The sequence below is a fragment of the Odontesthes bonariensis genome, chromosome 13 (genome assembly GCF_027942865.1).
Source record: "Odontesthes bonariensis isolate fOdoBon6 chromosome 13, fOdoBon6.hap1, whole genome shotgun sequence".
Lineage (NCBI taxonomy): Eukaryota > Metazoa > Chordata > Actinopteri > Atheriniformes > Atherinopsidae > Odontesthes > Odontesthes bonariensis.
The window spans coordinates 8,769,051-8,788,403 of record NC_134518.1 but is presented as its reverse complement, the minus strand read 5'-3'; the positions used below and the strand labels follow the sequence as shown (position 1 = coordinate 8,788,403).

The 19,353-nt window shown below is 42.6% G+C and overlaps 1 protein-coding gene across 2 annotated transcripts; it reads right to left on the bottom strand.

Annotated features, from left to right (window-relative positions):
* Nucleotides 1–40: 40 nt before the first annotated feature.
* Nucleotides 41–16,999, bottom strand: snx25 (sorting nexin 25). 2 transcript variants are annotated; one of them, XM_075480857.1, is made up of 21 exons: nt 16,305–16,999; nt 15,557–15,641; nt 12,647–12,863; nt 11,521–11,693; nt 8,831–9,017; nt 8,225–8,295; nt 7,319–7,509; nt 7,047–7,178; nt 6,570–6,719; nt 6,284–6,409; nt 5,997–6,161; nt 5,706–5,837; nt 4,848–4,988; nt 3,697–3,810; nt 3,353–3,430; nt 2,967–3,050; nt 2,759–2,876; nt 2,601–2,667; nt 1,140–1,321; nt 908–1,008; nt 41–825 (listed from the first exon to the last, which is right to left on the bottom strand). In XM_075480857.1, the coding sequence occupies exons 1-21, from the start codon at nt 16,653–16,655 to the stop codon at nt 760–762; spliced, it is 2,931 nt and encodes a 976-aa protein (XP_075336972.1). In that variant the 5' UTR covers nt 16,656–16,999; the 3' UTR covers nt 41–759. The 2 variants fall into 2 exon arrangements, with proteins under 2 accessions (XP_075336972.1, XP_075336973.1); XM_075480858.1 differs by lacking the exon at nt 15,557–15,641 and having other exon boundaries at nt 16,305–16,376.
* Between the last annotated feature and the right edge of the window lie 2,354 nt (nt 17,000–19,353).

The following is a 19,353-nucleotide window of genomic DNA, read 5'->3' as shown; positions in this document are numbered from 1 at the left end:
AACAATAAATAGAATATCTTTTAAAAAATGACACAGCACCTTCTGTTTGCGATTTATTGCTTTATAAACGCTCTCTAAACAATTTTTGGTAAAAATAAAATCTATCAATAATAATCATAAATAAAATCATCACAATGACTATACATGAAATTATATTGCACAATTATAAGCTTCAACGAGAATCACAGAACACAAAGTGTTGTTGCTCAGGTCGTGTGTAGGAATGTTTCAGAGGTCTGTGGGGAATGAGACGTGCACACGCACGAGCACACGCACTGACACACTCCAGGGATTCAATCGTGTTCCACAGATCATCTTCGCTAAAAAAGTAAAGTACTTTCTTTTCTTTTTTCCGTCATGATTTCCACTGGAACAAAAGTCCGGTTTTAATTTTCGCTCCGGCATAAATCTGGAACGTCGGTGGAATGAAAAACAAAAGTTAACAGATGTCAGAAACGTAATGTCAAGAGTACCATTTGTTCTTCAGGGAATGTTGGCTCTCTTGTACAGTTGTGGTTAGTGAAGTAAGACCCCAGGTGGCTCGTCCGTGTTCAGGTGTGGATCGTGCTGGTCTCAGCTCCGACCAGCACGGCTCTCGTCCGCCAGAAGCTTAACGGAAGGGCTCTCTCCTCGACTTGCCCGGCAGTTTGCGATTGGTCAGCTACAGAAAAGCCAGAAAGATGAACGAGCAGCGCCTCAGTTTCATCCGACGACTCTGCGTGTGTTTGGTGTGTTTGGTGTGTGTGTGTGTGCGTGTGGTCAGATGTTGTCCACCTCTGCTCTGAGTTCAGGACACAGTTCCTTGAGTAACATTTCCATCAACACCTGACAAAGACAGCAAGACAAGAGGTCAAATGAATGAAATATGGTCACACGACGCAGGTCGCGTTCAATGCGTTTTGCTTACATAGAGGAGATGTTTGTTGGCACTAGCTTCCTGCAGAGCATTGAAGATCTTGATGATTCCGTAACGGGCGTTCTGCTGGCCAACTAGATTCGCGAGTGCATCTGAAAAAAAGAAGAAACATTTCACATGGTTTTTGAAGCAGTACGTACGCTGAAGATATCTGTGATATTTACCAAAATAAAGTACTAACACATAAAGATCGAGAGCAAGTAGCATTAGCATGTGTTGCTACCTGGGATATTGTCAAGTAGTTTCTGTTGAGCCCGCTCCTTGGTCTCGCTGCGTTCGGAATCAGTTCGGACCTTGGTATGTGGTGCCAACTTCCCGTTGGGCCAGAACGTGTCCCTGAACACACTGATGTAACACACCAGCATCTGTTCACAGAAGATCCAGTTTACAGTGTCCCGGATCTGCCTAAAGAAAAGAAGGACTCGTGTTAGATCTGAGCTCGAAGTGCTTTTTTTTTTTTTTTTTTTTTTTTTTTAAACAGCAGAACGAGTCAATAAGACACTTAGTCTTCAGATTCAGTCTCAGAGAAAGAAAAAAAAATAGTGTGGTATAACAAATTGGACCAAGATGGCTGAAAGACATTGGCATCCCTAAATCCGAGTCGCTGGCAAAAAGAATCTGATAACCAGCACCGACTGATCTGGACTGTACAAAACACTGTGGGGCCATAATGGTTGGTGTGTGGCTTAGTGTTCATACGTTCTATGCAAGTTCTTATTGTCCAAATGAGGTTTCACAACCACAGTGAATGAATGAGACTAAGGTGCCATTTATGCTAATCTGTTTCTATATCGTTTCTATCGCGGATGCACTGTCCATTTACATTAAAATACTGGAATACGACTTCATAGGTGGAAGGATTCAAAGACGCCGGAGCCCACGTAAGCATTCGCATACAATGCTGATTTTAGCAGTTGTAAACGGTGAAAAACGAGGATCCGCAGTGCTGAGCTCTAGCTACTGCGGACGTACTCCTCCCTGATTCGCTAAGCTGGTATCGTTGGTCATGTGACTTGAGTGCTGGGAAACTAAAAACAAACAGGCGTGCTTCACTTCAGTTACACACTTATTTTCTATTCGTGTCATCGAGAAGAATATGGAAATCATGGACAACCACGATCAGCATGGGAGCCTGCTCCATGTCCTACTGCTGGTAGTACGCTGTGCACAACAATACGTGGCAAGGAGGCGCCAGATTCAACAAGCTTTTATGATGAGAACCCAGCCACTGCAGCAACGCAAGCCGTACATGGAGCGCCGCTTTTGGGTTAGACCGGGAAGAAGCAGCGCATGGTGGGACAATTTCGTGGACCAAGTTGTTGTCGCCGAAGAATAAATAATAAAGAATAAATAATAAAGCATAATAAATAATAAAGCAAGGGCGATCATGTGATGTGATGGCTGATTAGTCATGTGACTAGCGAATCAGCCGATCCCTGTTTGTGTGTAAATGTAAATAGTTTGCAAGACGCCGACACGAAGAAATGGTGAAATGAATTAATGTAAACAGAGTCTTAGTCAAAGGGGGGATCTTATCATCTTTAAGAGCATATTTTTTTGATTTGACAGCAGGCTTCTCAGATATCATACTGCTCTCCCTCAAAAGAAGCCTGAGTGGAAGACAGAGGCTTACGTTAGACAGCAGGACATTGAAGATACAGATAATCAAAATACCAGAACTTACTTGTTGATAGTTCGTCCAAATGTCACCTGGACTAGTGCAATTAGAGTCTTCCTCACCCACTTAAACACTGAGCGGGGAGACAGGAAATGAGAGAAGAACAGTGGTCAGACTTGTCTTATCAAAAGCAGTTAAAAAAAAGTTGTCAGTCGACTGCTCACTTCCTCTGAGTTCAAAGATTTCTCCTATAAGCATGAAGCAGGGTTCAGCCAGAGCGTTTTTCCGCCCGTCCGCTTCGTCGCCGTAGTCCGACAGATCACTGTCGTCATCGCCGTCATCCTATAGGCAGAAACAGCAAACAGCACATGAGGATGTCGGACAACTTCAGCTTTCCAGAACAAAAACCACCAGCTGCGCAGGACTGTTTACCTCAGTGTGGGAGAAGAAATCTCCAGGTAACCTCTCCAGAAAGGAGGCCAGAGAGAAAGAGGATTTCTTCTGAATAGACATCACCTTTGAACATTCAACAAGACATCATTACTGCACAGCCACAACTTCTCGGCTGAGTGAGTGCAGCTTGCTGTTGATTACGTTCCTAACAGTGAATACAAGCTAAATCAAGTTTTAAAGAAAAGAAACAATAAATCACTTCTGGTGGTATTGGAAAGCAAGCCACTGTGGTGGGCATGCTGGAATGGAGCAGAGAGGAGGACTGACATAAAGGTAACCTTTGTCTGAAAAACACATTTCAGGACATGGGGATATGTGCTGTAACACTGCTAGTTTCATCGATCGAAGGAAGGGATATAAGTTACCTTGAGGTGCTCTGAAGACGGGCTGAGGAACGCATAGAGCGCCTCTGACTGGCATAATCGCTCATCTGTCAGCAGACGCTACAACACACACACACACACACACACAGAGCTGTGTCACCGTCAACAGCTGCAATTATAACCCAGACGGAGAGAATGGAAGCACACATTTTGGTATTCTCCTTCAGGGCTGGGATTCAAGATCGTGTGCAAATGTCAGACAATAAAAGGAAAATTAAGCCCAAGGCCCAATAAGTGAACATTATTTAACAAATGTTCACTTTTCAATATAAAGAGACAGTTATATACTGTGGATTTCTTGTGGTTGGTATTAGCTTGTCGTGTACCTGGAGAAAGGCATTGAGCTGTGTTTTACTCTTGTCTAAGAACTTCTGGTCAATGGACTTGAAGGGAAGTTTACTCAGTGACGGTAACTGGAGCTTCTTCAACGATGGGAAACACTAAGAGGGAGAAAAAAGACAGTTAAAAAGGAGACTTTTGCAGATAGTCTTGTTACATTCGCAAACAGCTTTAAGATTATACAGGACGTCAACAAATAAAAGTAAAAAAAAAATAAATCAAACAAAAGGATGCAGCAGAAATTCAGTAGTAACTTACAGCAGGAATATCGCCAGAGCTCACTGCCTTTACACTGAAAGTAAACACTAGCCCCTTTCACACTGCGACCCGCTACCTTAGCGGGTCCAAATTGCACCTTCGACCCGCGTCGAGCAATGTGAACGCTTGGCGTGTTGGTGACCCGTGTCGCCTGAAGCCGAGTTCAGGGGGTGTTGCCTAGTGGCAGACCGTCACACGAAACACATAAAATGCTGGGCGTGTACAATGACGTAGGCACAAGCCATGCGTCGGAGGTAGGGTTAAATACACCTTGAGGAATCGTTTTTGCAATTGTATATGCAGTTCATGGAGATGTTATTTTACGGGGTGTGGATGGTTACAACGTGGGATGCCGCCGAAGAACATATGCGGAGAATACAAGAGCACTATAGTCCCCGAAATGTGGCGGTAAATAATGTCCTCTGCTCAGAGGCTGAGGAGCTTGCGGACCTCCTTGTCTCCCCAGTTGGCCATCTTCAGAAATGTCTCGAACTTGATGTAAAACAGAGTAAAACTTGTCCTCACCTGTCGCTGTTGTTCTGAATCAGCTGTCCATTCTGTCTTTTAAACTCCTCACGCCACGCCACGCCCACGTCCGACCCGCGTCGATTGCGTTCACACCAAACTCGGCTCGGCAAAAAGACTAGGGTCCGACGCGGGTCGAAAGGCGAGTCGAGTTGACGTGGCAGCCCGGGTCGGCAGTGTGAACGCAACAGCGGACACGCTAAATTCGCGGATTAAACACGGGTTATTCCTCAGTGTGAAAGGGGCTATGGTCTCTCTGCGTAATGAAGAGTGCTGTTCCACTGCAGACCTGTAGAGGGAGATGCAAAGCTACAAAGAAAGACCCGATACACGCCATGCTTTGATGTTGCGTTACCTCAGTGAGTTTGCGGTGCAACATCTGGAATTCAGTAAGCTTTCTCTGGACGCTCCAGCGACTGTTGGCCGTTTCCTCTCCTTCTACAAGGCTAACACACACACTGTAACAAGCCACGGTCTCACCACCTTCTTCTGCAGCCTGAAACATACACACACATATGCAGTTAAATATGGCTCCGAGTGACTCTCCACTACATTAGCTGCATGTCCCCACGTGTTGCTGACCTTCATTTAGTGTTAAGGCACATTATTTTGGGCCATGGGATCATTTCACTGTTTAATTAACAGTCACATGATGGGTGTAGCAAGAATTGCCTCGAGGTAACAAAAAGCAAACAGCATGTTGCAGACTAATTAAAAGTATGTATGGCAAGTGTTGAAGTTATATGGGCCACATGACTCATGTCTGACCTGCCTACATATTCTGATTTGTTCCATATACAACAGCATCTTGCCATTTCGGTCGCTGCTCTTTTCTGCATCCAACCATACTTCTGTGAATGATTTAAGTGACTGCAGCACTCATCTGTTTACAGTAAAGGTCGACCAATACATCGGCCGGCCAATATTTCGGGCCAATTTTTGCTTCTTTCTTCTTCTTTTTTTTTTTTTTTTTTTTTTACTTGTATCGGCATCAGCCGATATGTGCGTGCGTTCGCCGATATCAATTAGTGCATTCAGCAACCATGCATTGAGATGCTGGAGATCACGTGAAGCGCATGCATTCAATTCAATCTCTAGTTTACAGTCTGATCCTCCAAATATCACATTGGTGTTAAGCAGACCTAACAACAAAGTTATTTAGCCTCTAAGGTATATGATAAATCTTGTGTGAGAAAAAGGAGATAATCGGCACCTCGGCAGCTGTAATCGTAGCCCTCCAGTGCCCCAGGTTTTCACACCACCAGTCAGTCCTGGTGATGTGCTGCTGCAGTTCACTGTGCTCTCTTTCCATGGCTCCAATTTCTTCCTTTAGCTTGTTTACAATCTACGAACACACACAAGAGACAGATTTTAAACCAGCATGCAAATCACAGTTCTGTGAATATTGATTTAACCTCCACATCCCAACAGTCTACTTAGTGTTGAATTTGTGTTTGTGCATTTTCTGCCATCCTGAGGTGATCCACGGCTTGTAATTCGTTACCTTTTTGTCCGGTTTGGGTGCGTTCTGGATGGAGCCCAAGGCCTGTCGCTTGTACTCCAGTTTGTCATAGAGTTGGCGGAGCTTGGTTGCAGCATAGCTGGCCTGCTCATTGATTCCTTTGCTACCCTCATCACACACATCTTCTCCTGCATCTAGATCCTGGCACTGCACACAGATCGACACCAATCGAGATTTATGGCGACAATAAACGCATGTAAACAAACAAAAAACAAACCAACATAACTCATTCGAGTTCATGTCTCATTTCTGTATGTGTGTATGCTGACCCCTTCCCCCTTTTCCTCAGGGCTACACCGTGATTGGCCGTGGGGCTCGTCTCGTTTGATCAGCTTATCGTAGAGGTCAGAAACCAGGAAGGAGGGGTAGTAACGTTCTCGCATCGTCTCAGCCACCTGGAGGTTATTTGAGAGCAACAGAAATGCTTTACTATTGCAGCAGAACTCATAAAAACTTACATGCGAGGTTGAAACTGTTTATCGGACCTTTGACAGAGAAAGCACAACGACCAGGTCTAGACGTGGTGATAGTTTGTTGAAAGAAAGCTGCATCTACCTGCTCTTGTAGTCGTACAAAAACCTGAGTTCCTCTGTTCCCCACCAGACTCTGCTGGATCTCCTTGAGAAGAGGCTTCTCCACCTGAATCTCTTTGCTCTCCACAAAGAACTTCTGGTAGATTTCACCAACGATTTGGGGCACCTCATTCTGTCAAACACACGTACGCAAACAAATCCCTTTTACTCACGTGCCGTCTCCAATGCTTTTATGTGCAGCATCACATCCACCGGAAAAAACATTATTTAACTGGCAAAAATGAAAGTGAATTATTTAGAAGATTCTGACTATCTCCAGCTCCCTGTAGACCCGTGAAAGGCTTGATAAAACTTTTCAACACGCGCAACAGTCTGAACGCTGATCTGACAGATGCCATTTCATAAGATGAAACGTTTAACAAGCTGCTTTTACTTCTGCTTCTAAAAGTAGAACTGTGAGCAGAGTTGGGATAAACCCTCTGGAAGGTGTGCAAATTACCTTGTTGGCAGTTTTCAGCGTTTCCACAAGTTCCCAGAAGCTTATCAAAGCTCTCTTATCAACTCTCTCCATGTAAACTCTAAAATGCTCTCTGTAACCCGGATTACACAGAATGTCATCAAACTGGAGGATCTAAATGGGGAGAAAGAACAGCACAAACCTAAGTCATGTGTACTGTAAACATAAGAATATTCGAGACATTTTAAGTCATCTGACAGAAGAGTTTCTTTCCAATCAAAGATCACACAAGCCGCAATAAAAATTAGTCTTACCCTCTGACTTTGCGGCTCATCGCCTTCGTCAGCTCCTCCTTCCTCATTGTTCTCATAGTTTGGCCCACCGAGCAGGCGGATCCGTTTCTCACATTGTTTCTTTGCGACAGTCAGCTGATTGATATACCGTTTCATATCTCTGGCCCTCAGCAGGTCTGCCTTCATGGCCGCAGACTCTTTGCCTTTTCGCTCTAAGGGAGTGGAGGCAGAGTTAACGGAGCAAAGACTGACCCAGCTCTGGTCCCACAAAGCTGGGACGCTGTACAAGATTCAAACCAAATCAGAATGCGACAACATCTGCTGCTGAAAGATAAATTGACGGAATTTAGTTCATCTTGACACATATGAACGCCTGTTTAAATGTAGAATTTCTTTCTGGCCTTTCAAAGTCTTTCAGAGAACATTTACACGATGATTCTAGTTCTCACAAGCTGGGCATCACAAAGTAAATATGAAAATGGGATTCAGTGAAGGATCTCACAGGTCATTAACCATCTTTATAGAGCCTGAAATGCCTCTGGACACGATACAGACCTACAACCAAACCACCATCCACAGTACGTCGTGAAAACGGACAGTCCAGTTCTTAATAACGACACTTTAGATTATTAACAGTCAGTGTGGTTGTTTAGGAAAGTGCCCTGATGCTGTCTAGTCCACAAGTTAGGAAGCAGAAATAATGCATTTCCTTGTTGGCAGAGGTGTTTGAATCAGTTTACTTTATAAAGCGAAAATCTCAGTTAGATTTGAGCCACCTTAACTGCAAACAGCAAACCATCCAGATGTGTTGTACATTTAAAACTGAAACATTGCTGTGCTCCATTTCCCAATGTTTTTAAATAATTGTGCTGAGAAAAATTAAGACTTTCTGTTCTGTCTTTTGGCAAAATGCTGTGTTATTAGTACCTTTCTGCTTCTTGAGCTGAGGCAGGCTGCTGATGGTGGTGGCATGAATAATTTCTACCACTATCTGATACCTATAAAGAAATGCAGAGGGGGGAAAAGACATCAGCTGTCATGCCTGGTCTAAGAAGATCAATACAGGCTTTCTTGGATGAATAAACAGAACACTACTGACGCGAATAAGATGTAAATACAATCTGACATTTCACAATGATAAAATATTCAAAGCTACATTTTCCGCAGCAAACGCAAACTAATGTATCGAATATCACCTCGGCATAAAAAGATGTTTTTATTCCGCCAAAATTAATTAAAAATATCCGCAATAAGTCATTGCTAAGCCATCATTTGTCAGACTAATGAGACAATATTGCAGTATCAAGTCTATCTGCCCCATTAGATCTGGTACACCGCTGCAGAGACACTCTGTTCCCATGGTAACCCCTCAGGAGCAAAAAATACTTCTGGTTAACATTTCTGTTTTAACGTATAGACACAGAGCACGGCGCATTAGGAAACTCTATAGGTACAGGAGCGTTTCAGTTTAATGGGGCCGTGTGGGAATGTGTGCTGTGCTGTGTGTGTGTGTGGGTGCCAGCGCTGCCATGCCTGAGTTGTTTGAGGAAATTGACATCAGAAGAAGTTGATATCAGTTTGATGAAGTCTTCGTAAGAGGCAGCGTAGGTGTAGGCTTTTTTCTGCTGCTCAGCCTGCTGCTCCCTCTGCTCCAGCTGAGACAGCAGCATCCGGTTTATGGAGTCTGGATCGCTGAGCACCTCCACCAACGGCTTCAACACTGCAGCACACACACGCAAAGATGTCAAGGAATTTTAGTAACTGGTGGAAACTGAATGAATGGAGACGGTGCTTCGAAAAGAACATTTAAAGATAGCGCAGGGGATGTGGTGTGATAAGATAATACCATAGCCATAATGATCCTTATGCAATTCATTATTTCAGTGAAGCGGATTTGGTTTTATGTCTTGAAAGGGATACATCTGTGGGAAGTGCAGCTTGAACATAATATTAGCTCGATATCAAGAGAATGCACTTCTACTTCTATAATGCACCACACAAACACTGTAAACAAGCCCCGTCACTTCACATATTACTTTTTATCTGGAAAAATGGGTTTAATCTATAATTCTGTAACAATCAAAGACATTATTACTGACTTAACAGACAAAAGGTTTCTTGTGCAGAAGGAGAGAAGAAGCGCGGCAGAGTGAGGAGACGAGGAAAATAACTGCTTTTCTAAGTGCCGTGCACATTCTATTTGGTCACAGTGGCTATAATAGAAATGTAAAAATCTGCAGGCCTTATGACATTAGCCGCAGAACGTCAGCGATAACTCATTTGCAGCATCCATAGACAAGCGAGCACGTTAGCTTCAAAGGTTTCTCTTCTGCTCAAATTGAAGCAGATGTCTGACATGCTGTTTCGATTCCTCGTTAGATCAGTTGATATCAAGGAGCTCATTCAATTTCAGACGTTTAAGAGACGCTGCGTGGCTGCCGTCCAACAGCTTTTATGATCAATCCGTCATCAGGATCAGGAGGACGCATCCACAGCTCAAAATAAGGTGCATCAGGGATAATGCTGTGCTCTGTCACGTTACATAACTCTGGTGATCAATGTCTAACTCAACAGATCTGCGTGAAGTTGAACACCTAGTCGTCACGATCCGACCGGGCGCTCCGATGAAGCCACTGAGGTGCAGCTGTAACAGATTAAAGACTCTACAGCTCAACTAAATGTAGTTCAAAGGGAGGTTTATTGCTCCTAATGTGCCAATGTCCTAATGTATTTTGACAGCATGTTATGTTGAAATATTCGTTAAATTCTTTTTTACAAATAAAAGCAACATATTTCATTTTAGTTAGTTTGAACACAGACATTTCAATTATTACCGAGTCAGAGAATAATGTACAGATAACTCGAGCATTATTCCAGCTTCAGGAAAATCTACACAGAACCCCACTATTAAGACTTATAGACCATAACATTCTGCAATTACCTTCTTCTACAAAAATATATTGTTAAAAACACATTAAATATTGTCATCCATGTTTACCAAATGTTTCCCACAGACCCGCGGCTTTTGGGGAAAGAGCTCACGGGTGCATCTTATTATAATGGAGGATTAAAGCCAAACACTGTGATATTACATCCCACGTAGTTTCTATGTAGCACCTATAAATGAGTGAGCTCTGCTTTCACAGCAGCGTGAAGCAATCAGCAGCTCAGTCATGCACCTCAGCGACATCACCAGCCCTCTGATCCTCTATCCTGTGGTTTGCTGTAAGCCTAAAAGCAGCAACTCTGAAAAACAACTGCGCCACAAATTCACTATTTAGACTTGAACTGAACAGTCTGATCGGTCTTTGTACTAACCAGTTAAATTAGTGCCCCTTCCAGCTCGCTGCTATATGTTTACCTTGAATAGCTGATGACAGATGGCCTCTGCCAGCACTAAAGGCAGCAGCTGCGCACACACACCACAGATTTTTCTCTGCTCCCACTTCCTACCTTCGCCATCTCCTTCAGCTTGATGTACATTTCAAATAATGTCTTAAGTCTCGTCTGCACCACTTTCACTGGGCTCGGGTTACACTGTAGCGTCACAGGAGACAAGAGTTGGTTCAGCTCCCAGATATTTCACATCACCGCTAACCATTGTGCGTTGTGATGTTTAAAAAAAAAAAAAAGAAAAAACACTGGATGATATGAAAGGAAGTGCTCTAAGACAATAAAATCAAAGACACTTTTTGTCTTTTAAACATCTGATCGAATAAGCCATACAAGTCATTTTAGACAAGGTTCCATTTAAGTGGCATTCATGATGAATGACGGAGAATAAAGTAGAGCCTAGCAGGTTGTTAACAATAAACTTTCTCTGTTTTTAAAGAGATACATTTCACTGTCCACATTTACATGCACTCAGTTTTCAAAGGCTCTCCGGGATGCTAATGATGCTCTTTATTTACTCGTTGCCATGGTGAGTCATAGTATTAGAGCGCCATTCAAGGTTTTTTTTGTTTTTTTTTGTTTTTTTTTAAACTTACTGGTGCACTTATCTCAGAGTAAACGCACTCAGAGTTATTACATTAAGGTAACACTCGGGGTTCCCGGTCTCAGAATTCATGAGCTCAGAGCTGCGCTACACTCCATGTTGAACAGAAACCTTTGACCAAAACTACACAGGATTAAAATGAATCTCTCACAAAGCGTTTTGATGAGCAACATAAGAGTTTCTGGTAACTTATCCAAATACAGGCCTTCACGTGTTATCTCGGTACCTTTGGTAGTGATGACTTCTGTGAGGCAGCAGCGTAGAGTATGTGACTTGGCATCCTTCTCAGGCAGAAGACACAACAGCAGTATTCTTGCTACACAGCGGAGGAAGCTCATCTCCGAGTCCGGACTGACCAAACAGGGATGAAGAGGAAACGGCTGGGCGACTTCCTCCAGTCTTGACGCACACGTGAAAAACACACAGTTTAAGACTGGGATACAAACTCAAAGAGACGGAGCTCTTTCTTTATCAATAATGATGGCAGATCATATCGTACGAGATTCAGCCGCACTGACATAACTAACACTTTGGCTAAGTCACATCTCTGCTGCTACAACGTGACAGAAAGACACACACTGGTGCTACATTCCTCTTAAACTATCAAAGATGAGGGAGGCCACACACCCCTGTAGTTATTGAAGATAATAAAACCAGACTATGCATGAATCACCCTTCTGTCTGTCTGCTCCATTTATGCGTGCGTATGTGTTCATAAAGTAAGCGAGTGTGTGGATATAAATGGTATTTACACTGTTATGAATTGCAGTAATTTAACCCCATCTATGAGCATGAAATCAAACAGCTAAATATGGGCAGGGAGATCTTTTCAATAGCAAATCAAAATGGATCACAGTTTCAGATGAACAGCGAGTCATATGTCTGAACAAAGAAAGCTGTAAATGTATTTTATTTATACAGCCCTTTACAAACAATCATTACGATGTACCAAAGTCCTTTACAGTAGGTAACAAATAAAGAAAGAATAAGCAAAAACAAATAAAAACAATAAAAGAACAGTGAAAGCAATAAAATACAACAAAATCAAATAAGATAAAATAAGATAAGTGTCATCCTAAATAAGTAGGTTTTTAGCCTAGATTTGAAGAGGCCCAGGTCAGAAATAAGACGCAGCTCAACGGGGAACTTATTCCAGAGCCTGGGGGCAGTGATGGAAAAGGCTTGGTCACCCCAGTGTTTGTATTTTGACCTGGGCACTTCCGTAGTCAGAAGCACAAACATAAAAACATAATTTTACTGGATTTCACTTATACATTATGATTAATAGAGTGGGACCACAGTGCAAAACAAAGCTTCACCTGCTTCTAATCATCAACTGAGTGTTTGTGTACCTTGCAGCTGCAGCCTTGAGGTCAGTGAAGTGTGTATGAAGAATACGGATGCTGTCATAACACACGACATTGACGAGGTCTATGTCAGCGAGCCTGGATCTAAGCTGCCCGATCATCTGCCACCAGTCCTCCAGCAGCATGGAGTACAACTGACCCTCATCGCGACTCAGAGGAACGTACCAGGACAGGATGTAGTCTCTGTAGGCGTAGTCGAACACTGGGGAGAGACGGAGAGAATCGCATGACAATTATGGTTGAAATATGAACACTGCACAGACAGGAAGTCACAGCAAAAAATATGATTATGACAAACAATTCTTCGCAATTATAATCTGGAATATCTTTCTCAAACATGTTTGCTTTTAAAATGTTTAAAGATGCGATCGGTGCCGTCTGTGGAGATGAATTCAGATTAACCTTTGTACACTATTGGTGCATTAGGTTTCATTTCCCCAAAAGCCATGTGCAGCGGAGGCGAGGTATAAAGGAGCAAGACATCAGTCCATCACAGGGATGACTCATAAGAACAGACAACCGCTCACATTCACATGAAGTAACTACAGGCAGGCTGTGGGAGGACCCCAGAGAACCTGAGGAGAATGTGGAAACATTGAACAGGAAAAAAAGCATCTTACTACAAATATAACATACAGGCTGCAACCAGAAGATCATGAGAGAAAATCTCAACGGTGCTATTTATGAAGTAAAAAGAAAATCAAGCAATGAAACTTCACTTAACAACAGCACATGACTAAAATGCCATTCCTTTGAAGATGTGAATCAATTTACATCTTCAATTAAATCTGATCTGAGCTTAGCCTGTTCACTCCCAGTGTCCACGTGATCAATTTGCATGCTGCAGTTACACTGTGTAGAGGAAGTAATCAACAGAACGGCCAGCTGCAGGAGGAATATCTGCACTCTTATACTCCATTAGTCATCCCGAAGGTCCGACCCTCCTCCCGTGCCTAAAGACAGCCGTGAGTTAACCGGCGCATCTACAGCCTGTAGGTGAGAACGATATGGTCCACAGACAGATCGGAAACCTTTGCAGTGTGACGCCCATCAGTTGCCGTGACCCTGAACATGATCAGCGGTTTGGAAAACAGGTGAAAAAAATGGCCAGAAGGATGAAAAAGGCCAGTGCTCTGACAGGAGACAACGGTCTGAACTGCATTAGTGGAAATGCTCCATTTATCACTCAAAACAACATTTTCCTGGCATGTGACCTCACATCTACAATGAAAAGCAATTCCTACAATCTGAAATAGAATCCCAAAAACAAGTAAAAAGTGATCTTGCATTTGCAGCAACAATGAAGGCACGTTAAAACAAAGCAAGTCCTCATTCTGAACCTGATAAAGTCATCATACAAGACACTTGTGCCACATTACAACCAAAGGAGCTTTTTAAAATCACACAGGAGCATTTCAATATACAATCCCTCTGTTGTGTAAGTGTCTGTATCACTCAGTGTAAATCCTGCAGCCATCTGCTACTTGGCAGCCACACATTCTGATCCAATGACTGAGCACGTTTGTGTGCGCGTTTTTTGACCACGACCTTCTACCGTAGTGACAGACAGAAACTGAGCTCCATCAGTCAACAGTTTTACTCAGTTTCTTTTTTTTTTTTTTTTTTCCACCCAACAGGCAGAATATTCTCATGATTAAAGGTCTTGTAAAGAGTTGCAACACTGAAGAGCACAGTGCTGCGCTAAAGTCTTGAGTCACCCTCTATTTTGTTAATCTAATGCCATGAAAAAGGTGCTGGGATTTCTTTAAATGTGTTCAAACGTAAAGGGAAATACTGTACATACGACAAAACATTCGGACAAGCATGAAAGTCAGTATTTGGTCTGAGCAGCTTTATTCTTCAACATAGCCTGAACCCTCTCAGACACGCTTTCTGTCATTTCTCTAAGTAGATACAATTTAAAATGGGTTCTTTGCTGAGTTGTGGCGTGTAGACACAACACTGGTTCATCCCTTGAGTTAGGAGCCTTTTTTATGGTCAAATGATTCATATGTCAGTGTTGGATAGCTACACACACACACACACACACACACACACACACACACACACACACACACACACACACACACACACACACACACACACACACACACACACACACACACACACACACACACACACACACACAAAGGCTGGACTAAAAAAAAAACAAATAAAAAAATAAATAAAAAAAAGAGTGAAAAAGCCACCAATGTCCAAAGGACAACTTTTGAAAGACCAGTGAGTCTGGAGGAGGACTGCTCGAGACCCTTTTTTGTAAAGATCACAAGAAAGTCTGCCTCCTTTCAAGCGGAGCAAAAAAGAAAAGAGGGGTGGTTCAACACTTGCACAGTACTGTATTCATATTTGACATTACAGGGCATGTGAAACACCATGTGTTATATTTTAAGGCATAATCCACTAAAGGAATTTTGAGACATATACTTTTTAGATTTAAAGTTTAGATCAGATGGAACATAAGAGGTAGATTCAGATTAATGTTTGACCGTAAACCCAAACCTAACTGCTCAGAAAACTTAATGCTAAAAAAATGTTAATGTCACATCTTATCTACCGATTATCTATTATTATTTGAGCAGCAAATATAAAGTTCCAATTCAAGGATCCTTCCTGAATTGCTTAGCCTATGCATTTTCCACCAAGTGCTGGAAAAAGAGATGCTTCAGAAATGTCAGGAAACCAAGGACATGTAAATCTTATAGTATCAATTTTATGTTTTTATATTTAGATCAATGTTTTACACCAGCTTTCACCCAACAATAAGAAAACCGAGGTGTAGGGTTATTAAAATCACTTGTATGTAACCAGTTCTTAATGCATTCACGTGACAATGACATGTCATACAACACCTCTGGAGCAAGGATGATTCATTACCTTCCTTCAGGGCTTTGTCCACATTGTGTGACACCACCACTCTTCTGCTCTGGCTCGTCTCTTGAGCTGGCACCAAAAAACGACCCTGAGACACCACAAAAGCATGAGGTCACTTCACTGTCACCATCTCAAAACCGCAGAAATAGGAAACTGTGAGCAACAGGAAGGGGAGAGGGAAGCGCAAGTCTGAAAACGGTGCATCTAATGAGCCCCAAAAAAATCATGACAAGCGAGGCAGACCGAATTTATCAAGGTTTTTGGCCACATGTCAACCAGACTCGACAACTTCAACATCGATAAGTCATCAGCACACAGCAGTAAATAAGGCAGCAGAAAGGCGACTGATGGCTGCAAAGACACAATCTGTTTCCTTGAAGAATAAAACACCATTTAATGGATGCATGTGCTTTGAATGTGTGTTACACGAGTCTAAATTCAGAGGCATGGCTCTGCCTCATCTATTATAGAACAGGAAAGGGGATGCAAGGGCAGCCACAGGGGGATAACTGTGGTTGTGTGAGAGGACAACAACAAGGATGCAAAAATGAAGAAAAAAAAAATAACGAGCTATTCATGTTCCAGAAAGCCTTTAGCTATCAGAAGAAGTTTTCTATCGATTCATTCAAGTCGTGCAGGGGAATGCTTCCTGGTTTTATGCTGATTGGTATATCGAGGAGCTTCTATAGAACATGTGTGTTACCACTGATGAGTGTCAGCAAAAAAGAAAAAGAAAATGCAGGCATCTTACCATGAGCTTGTTGAAGAAGTCCGTCCGCGCGGCTGACTGCCTTCTGCTTCTGTCAAAGCAGCTGACTTTGAGGGGACTTTTCCTGACTAGCAGAACAAAGCTCCCGGCCAGAAAACACAGCAGAGCGAATGATACATAGATGAACAACTTCAGGAAGAAAGAGGTGAGAGTCAGGCCTCCCCAGGACAGCTGAAACACAACTGCTGCCACCACGCCCAGGCAGAAAGCCGGGACGAATCGGAAAGAGGAGCCGTTTGTAGAGGTCGGGGTGGCAGACATGGACCCCTCTTCTCCTCCTGTACTGCTACTCCCTCCAGCCTGTGGTGTAGTCGTAGTTGAGGGGGTGGGCATGCTGCGACCCAACCATCTATATATGTGTCACTGCAAGTTGGGCTGCAACTTTGGTCCGCTCGTCTATATGCCAGGTCCCTGCGGTAGGTATACTGTGCACGCTCGCGTATACCCTGGACTACAACACCGTCTCCAAGAGAAGGCATCCCCGCTCTGACATCTCCTCATCGACCCCCGCCGCTATGTTTTCCACGCTCCTAGCATCGGCCCGTCCAGCAGCAACAGGCACGGAGCTCCTCGAGCTTAGTCATCCACAACACGATGCTCCAAACAGAGACTTAACTGCTTTGTCTTAGAATTGGCGGCAGTCGCACAAAGAGGAAACGGAGAGAGCCGGGTGATGGGATGGATGGTGCGACAACCACCGTCACCTTGGAGACAAATAGGTGGAAGAGTAGCTTAGTGACTGTTGCTAACCTATTGGGCTAGCAGTGAGCTAACCTAAAGAGTGTATAAGTTCACGTTAACTCAGCTATAACACACACACACAAAATGAGTAACACACAACATACCAAGCCACACAATTTTGAACAGTTGTATGGTTGACTGCCAAGCAAAATGACGGCAGGTAGCTAACTACAGTAGCTTGCTCGCAAAGTAACCAATTCAACATCAGCTAATGTTAGCTTACTTACCTTTCGTTAAAAAAAGGTGTCCGACTACAAGGCTACATTCTCGCTTTTCTCTTGATGAAATTTGTACAAGAGGCCTTATAACTAAGAAGCAATTTTGTCATACACGCAGCCGCAAAACATGTACCAACCGAAAGCCCCGATACATCAAAACAAGCTAATGTTATTTTCCTTGGGCTTTGGCTCACAGACAATCTCTCTGAACGAGACAGAGTGTCAGCCAATCAGCGTTGGTGTTAACTGCTGACGTTTCGCCAGTTTGAACTCTTCGGATATTTTGGGCGAGCGGGGTTCTAGCAAATCATGTTATGGACATACTGGGAAAAGCACCGCCCTGCATGACAGCTACTGATGTAAATTAATGAAGCGCACCAACAGATAAAGGCTCGTGCTTGATTTTCTGTGACGACAGATTTTTCTTCCAGACAGGCTTTTACAAAGGCGTCATTCAGTATTAATTCAAATTAGGGTTTTTATTGCAGTAAATGACCAAACATATCCACCAGATGCTATCGCATAAGTTACTTCTTTCTATTTTGAATATCTCTCTAAAGTAATCAAAGGCTTTTGTTTGTTTGTTTTTAACAACAGCATTGTCGCTGTTAAATTGCATGATTATGGAAAGGCAGCAGACCAATTCTAAAGGCTTATCATAAAGAAAACCGATAAGCACATATACAATTTTTGTGCTCGGTAAATAAAACAAAATAATAAATTAGAGCAACATATTTTTCATAAGAGGGTGGTTTTGGTCGTTTTTAATTGCAGACATTCATACTGCAACAACAATGACTTATCCATATTCTTCTTCTGATTATGAAAAACTTTCATAGTTGCTGCCAGCCATGTGGTGTTAACAGTCAGTCCATCCTGATGGAGATAATGCACAGGATGTTTTCTGTGTCATGATGCTTCACAGGAGTCCTACTCTATGTGAACACTACAATCATCATTGCTATTCAATCAAAAACACTGTTTTCGAGCAACATAATAAATGTTCTCCAGTTCTTCCAGAACTAGTTCCTGTCTACAAATTCAGAAACTGTGAGACATGATCGGACCAAATGATTTGGTTGATTTCATGTCATTTCTATGAGTGATTAATATGCTGTAGTGCTGTACAAACATGTTTATCCACCCCTCGTTTATTTGCATTTTACTTCCAATGAGGCATACTTTTGTGTGTGTTCTTTTAAAGTGGTCTTGAGCAATAGTTTTTAAGGCTTTCGGAAAGTCTTTCAGCCTTGTTCCTTTTGACTTTGGCTTATTTTTTCATTTAGTTCCAGTCCTTGTACCTGACCATTTTCAGAGGAATGTGTTTTTTTGTTTGTTTCTTAAACCAGTTAATACTGGCCTATGAATCATCCAACCTTGAATTAAAGGTGGGGTATGAGATCTTGGAAAAACGGTTCCTGCAAGCTATATTTTTGAAAATACACAACATTGCCTCTCCCTTCAGCCCACCCCTCGAAACCACGCCTTCAAAACACATGAACGAGTCACGAGTCTGTGAACGCGCAGGGGGGAGGTGGCTGATGGTTGATTGGCATGTCAGAATCCAATAAAAGTAACTCTCATCATTACTTCTATTGGTCAGACATTTCCTCTTGCTACACCCTCTACAATGGACTAAAATTTTTTATTTTTTTCCAAACATTCTATTTTAGTGGGTGCAATGGGGTCGTGAGGAGATGTTCAGACAATATGATAAAAATGCTCCAGAAAACATCTCATAACGCATCTAACTTAAGGCCAACATGACAGTGTTGTCTCGATACAAAACATATAGCAAAAGCACTATCTTTAGGCACTTTCTACCAAGCTTGTTAGAATTGTCCAAACTCTGTTTTTGTGTTATTTACTATATATCCATTCATGTTTGGGCACGATTCAATTAATTGTAGCGCATATTTCCTGCTTTCCTGGCAATAAATGAATACTGTCTCAAGTCGGACAATTTGTTTGGTATCTTGAGTTTTTAAATGTAATCTGGTCTCAGGGAAGTAGTTAAACCAAGAGTGGGAGCAGAATTTAAAAATCACCGTGCCCCTGCGACCTGACTTTGA

Coding starts and splice junctions, on each gene's coding strand:
- snx25 (XM_075480857.1), bottom strand. CDS start 16,655: ATGCCCACCCCCTCAACTACGACTACACCACAGGCTGGAGGGAGTAGC. Junction 6,720..7,046: donor CGCTGAAAACTGCCAACAAG/GTAATTTGCACA, acceptor TGTGTTTGACAG/AATGAGGTGCCCCAAATCGT. Junction 2,877..2,966: donor ATTTCTTCTCCCACACTGAG/GTAAACAGTCCT, acceptor TTCTGCCTATAG/GATGACGGCGATGACGACAG.